General features: G+C 41.0%; 1 protein-coding gene across 1 annotated transcript; it reads right to left on the bottom strand.

Annotated features, from left to right (window-relative positions):
* Positions 1-12: 12 nt before the first annotated feature.
* LOC109863308 (integrin beta-PS-like) lies at positions 13-3,138 on the bottom strand (the record flags this gene model as incomplete). Its single annotated transcript, XM_020443553.1, has 7 exons — positions 2,881-3,138; positions 2,471-2,651; positions 1,797-2,100; positions 1,483-1,711; positions 1,311-1,395; positions 517-1,164; positions 13-371 (listed from the first exon to the last, which is right to left on the bottom strand). Coding segments are annotated over exons 1-7 (1,820 nt in total), but the record flags the coding sequence as incomplete, so codon positions are not given.
* Between the last annotated feature and the right edge of the window lie 1,853 nt (positions 3,139-4,991).

Raw genomic sequence — 4,991 nt, 5'->3', positions numbered from 1 at the left:
TATATATATATATATACATACAACAATGTATATATATAACAATCGGAAAATGAGAATACTTCGTCCGGATTTTCGCGTTCCTCACACTCGCACTGTCCGCAAGCGCATGTGCCACGACCGGAGCAGTCTACGAGAGAGGTATTGTCCGGTCGACACAACTGGAAATGCTTATCAAAACCAGCGAGCTCTTCATGCGGACTGCACTCGCATCGCTTGCCAAAGAAACCATCGTAACACTCGCACACGCCGCATTTGAGAGTACCGACGCCGTTGCACTCGGGCGATTTCTCTTCATACATAGAACCTTCGCGCTCGCACTCGCAGTCGCAAAGCATTTCGAGATTTACTGTGAGAGTTTCGTTGATGCCGACCTGGAAAAAAAATGCAAGAACATCACAACTTCTGTATATATATATATACGAGATCCAGAAAGTATAAAAACAATAAAATTTTTGAAGATATAAGAAGAAAAAAGTAATTTTGAACGTGGAAACCTAGAGTTTAACAAGCGATTACCGGATAAATATCGAATTTCTGCTTCCACTCCGACTTATTGGCAGGACAGCTGGTGACCTCGATTTCTGCGATAAACTCCACCTTTGTTCCGACTTTCAATCCGTCGCACTTCGATGTTTCGACCGCCGGTCCTGTACCCAGACAGCTCGAAAAGTACTTAACTTTGATTGCGCTGCTGGCGGTATCCTTCATCTCTACAGAGCTCGAGATCGCGTCATATTGCTCGCGTATCAGCTCCACAACATTACTTGAATCATCCGACAGCTTGCCAGCAAACGAACCTTCTACGTGTTTTGTCAGTCGCTTATAAACGTTGATTTGTTCCTCGGTGACTGCCCAAATTATATTGATTGCGTTTTGCTTCACTTTGAGATTGATTTGCGAGATACTGGGATAATCCTGCAGCGATGAGTGAGTGTACAGGCCAGTGGTGTCAAGATGACACAGGCCGTCGTTCGGCTTGATGATGCCGCCAAGCTTGCCGTCGCCGGCGTAGTGAAAACCAGCATCTGTCGAGAATACGAGCAGCCGGCGTGCCTTTTCGCGCCATCCTATCTGATTTCGGCAGACTATCGCCTGCATAATCGCGTCAAAACCGCCTTCCGGGGCATCTAAGTTGCCAGATACCGACGCGTTTTTCACCAATCCCTGTGGGAAAGAACATTCGTTCTTAAAAACAAATCGCTTGAGATAACGAATTAAGACTTTTAACTCGCGATCTATAAAATTAATTCAGTTTGCTTTTTTATGTTTTGAATTAGTTTTTTTTTCAACAAATACACATATTTTTATACCGCAAATTTGCTCGTGTCTTGAGAGAGCCGCATAATGTTCTTGTATCCGTAAGGAGCTGCGCAACCGTCGCATGGTTCGCGAAGACTGAAATCAGAAGCAAGTTGAACGCGTTGACTCAATTGGCAATGACGAAATTTATAAAATTCCTTGGCTTTTGTCTCGAAAACTCACGATTTTGGCACTGTATTGACGTATGGCATGACGACCTTATCAACGAAACTACCAAAACCCAAACGGAAATTACTGGTTATCTTGCTCATACTCTCGACCAGCAATTGGCCCAAATCCGACAACTTCTGCTTGTCATCCTCCATGGACTTACTTAGATCCATAAGATAATAAAGGTCGACAGGATAATCCTCGGCTTGAGAATAAGCAAAGGACATTCTGTAAGCTTCGTCTGGAAAACAAACAACAAATTTTATACATCAATCAATAAAATATGTGATTTTAGTTTTTTTTTGTTTTACACGTCAGTGATTTACTTATTCTAAGCTTTAAATTGACTTCCTGCGGCCACATCTGCACAGCTTCCTGCCTTCTACCACCACTGCTGCTTAAACTGTGTGAATATGAGGAAGATGAACTGGAAGATGAAAAGTTGGAGTACGAAGTCTCTATGTATCCTCCTCCTCCTCCTCCTCCACCAGCAGCGTAACCACCTTTCGTCAAATTGCGATGTTGTACCATGCTGTATACATTGTCTGGATTCCATGTGTATTCAGAAGGACATGTTGCGAATATTTTGGTGTTGATATTCGGAAGGAAGCATCTTTTCTCTGAGAATTTCTGCAAGATCGAAATTGGTTTAGAGAATTTATTAAGTAAAAATCAAGTATAAAACCAGAAGTTTTTCTGAGCACTGACTGAATGACTATGAGTGACCCAATGCAACTTTAAAATCAAATATCTCCATGAAAAGTCAATATTTTGTCAATTTTGTTTTTTGTTTTTTTTTTTACTCAAAAGTTTGAACAATTCTGCATCCATGAAAAAAGAAGCAAATTGAAAAATCGAGTAATTACAAAGATATAAGCGTTTGAAAAAAAACTAGATTTTTATTAAAAATGTTGATGTGCAGTTTTTGAGTGAACCTCAGGGAAACCTGTGCCTGTTTGTGAAAAGTCAAATTACATCTTACTGACCAAATCGTACTTACTGGTGCTGCACACCAAGCGCAATGGGGGGTCTGTATACACTCGTGGCATGTTTGTTTACTTATACAAGGATTCATGCCTGTTAATCTCTCTGGTGGAGGATAATATTCCTGAGCAAGGGAAGCCAATATGCTTGCCACAAACACTCCTAATACAACGAGCCATTTTGAGCTGCCAAACATCCTGAAAAAGTGCGCTTAATTAAATTCTTTGTATTTAGAAAAACAAAATCGGAGAAATATTGTTTCCGTGAAAGAGTAAAACTTCGAGATTTTAAATGTTTTAAATTGAAAATTTCACAAGTAAAACTGACGAGACCGTCAAGGCGAATCTAATATTAATGAAAGCGAGAATAGAATGTAGGTGAAAAAAATTTGACAGCAAACAATGTGGCGCGTCTCGAATTACATACGGTTTCGACGTCATTTTGCAAAAACAAAAAAAGACCAGAAGAATAATTCAGACACACGAAATCCGGAATTGCAGCTTGCAGCCGTGCGAGTGTTTCGCATCTCCGCTTATTCACACGCGACGATGCCGTCATCATTATATTTGCCGAGCTGCATCACACACTCGTTCCGCGTATACTATATCACGCGGATTAAATTGAACATTGAGCGATGAGTGTGCGGGCGCGATTGACAAACTGCACGGTCACAGGACGGTCACAGCGATACGCTTACATCGTTACGCGCGAGACGATGCGTTTTTCCTTCCGCCGATCTATCTTTTCGATGATTAATTTTACAGCATCACAAATATTGTTTAGTTGACGCTTCTCTCGTCGCTCGAGATCACCATAAATGGCAATCCATCAAAATGAACACACCAACGCACATGGAACATCCCATTCGTTTCTCTTCGGATTTAGGGCGTGTCCACACGTACGTGCGCTTAGAGTGGTAAAAAGCTCTATTCTAAAATAGTTGCAAAAGATGGCAACTACCAGAGAGAAACCTAAGGGCGATGTCCCATTGAGCGGAAATCTATAGCGGAACGGAATGTGCGGAACCAGCTCGACCAATCGTAACCATAGAAAAAGCGAAGGAAAGAAAACGGAATGGCTATGATTGGTCGAGCTGGTTCCGCACATTCCGTTCCGCTATATATTTCCGCTCAATGGGACATCGCCCTAACTCGTAGAGGAACCGCGCGTGGAACGCGCTTCTGATTTGCTCAAATACCAGGCCAAACAAAAATGGCGCTTATCAATTTGTGCCACGTCTCGCTATGCTTGTTAGATGGAGATGCGCATTCTAGTGTATATAGAGTTCAGTGTGTTGAACAGTAGCCTCATGTTTGTCTAGCGAAGTAGTGGGAGAAAAAGAAGTCTTCGCTGATTGATAGAATAGTAGTGGAAAAGTGGAGATAGAAAAATAATGGGGGTGAAGAAGAGTAAAAGAGATTAAGAGGTGAAGGTGTGACCGGAACTCCCCAAAATCACGTCTCTAGTCGACAATTTTAATTTTAAATTCTTTTTTCACAGTCGCCAGTCAATTTTCTCTACACTACCGACAAGAATGTTTGTACTCTACGCCGTATTTTATTTGTATACTCACGTAGAGATTTTTTGTTAGATTTACGGACTCGATGCTGAATCTTCATATCCTGGTTGTCACTATCGCTATTTCGATACTGATTTTGTCTCCTGGATTTTATCTTTCGAGACCTTTTCTTTCCCTTCTCGATTGATTTCGAAAGTTTAGAAATTTATTGCTTACCTTCTCCTCATTGGTCGCCTTCTTTTACTTTGATACTGCGATCAATGGAATACCCACACACTGCTTGGCAGCTGCTCAGGGGTTGTCGCCAATCCGGAAATGTATTTCTGGATGCTTTGTCGAGTACAGAAGCACCGCCAATCACCTAAGATGCGACCTAGTCACCCTAGACACCTCACCAATCAGCTTCCGATGTCGAGCCGTACGCAATTTCCGCTGGTGCTTTCTTTCAGAGTTTGGATTTAATGTTTCGTTAATTAATTCACACGGATTATTAACTTATCAACACTGGTTTATTACACAAACTTATTTTTAGTGTTACACTTATTTCGGCAATACTTTTATTTTACACCTTAATTATTTAACAAACATTATCTGGTTGTCACTCGGCGCATACGCTTTTGTTAATTCCGAGTAATTATCGCCGCGATCGATTTTTATTGCGATATCGCGTGTTTTTTCAGACTTTATCGCTTGACTGTTCGTTTTCTGACGACCTCTTTTGGTCTAACCCGCGCTCTTATATAGCAGCTTTCTCTCTCCTTTATGGCAAGCTTTCGATCCTTCTAGAATCCTCGTGATTATTTTTTTATTGCTTCATTTTTAACAAGATTTCTTTTCGGCTTTCTTATCCTAGCGCTTTTTTTATTATGTTTGCGCCTGTGTTATCCCTTATTTTTTTTTTTTTTAAATTAGATCACCGAGGTTTCCAGAAGATTCTACCTCGCTCTTTCTATACCATTCCAGATGCTTTTGTTTCTCCGTTTTGCGGATCTGTGAATTCACACTCTTCTTTTTAAAA

This window comes from Pseudomyrmex gracilis, unplaced genomic scaffold (genome assembly GCF_002006095.1).
Source record: "Pseudomyrmex gracilis isolate BER0280 unplaced genomic scaffold, ASM200609v1 scaffold_4109, whole genome shotgun sequence".
Classification (NCBI taxonomy): Eukaryota; Metazoa; Arthropoda; class Insecta; order Hymenoptera; family Formicidae; genus Pseudomyrmex; species Pseudomyrmex gracilis.
The sequence above is the reverse complement of the archived record's forward strand: the minus strand, read 5'-3'. Positions and strand labels throughout refer to the sequence as shown.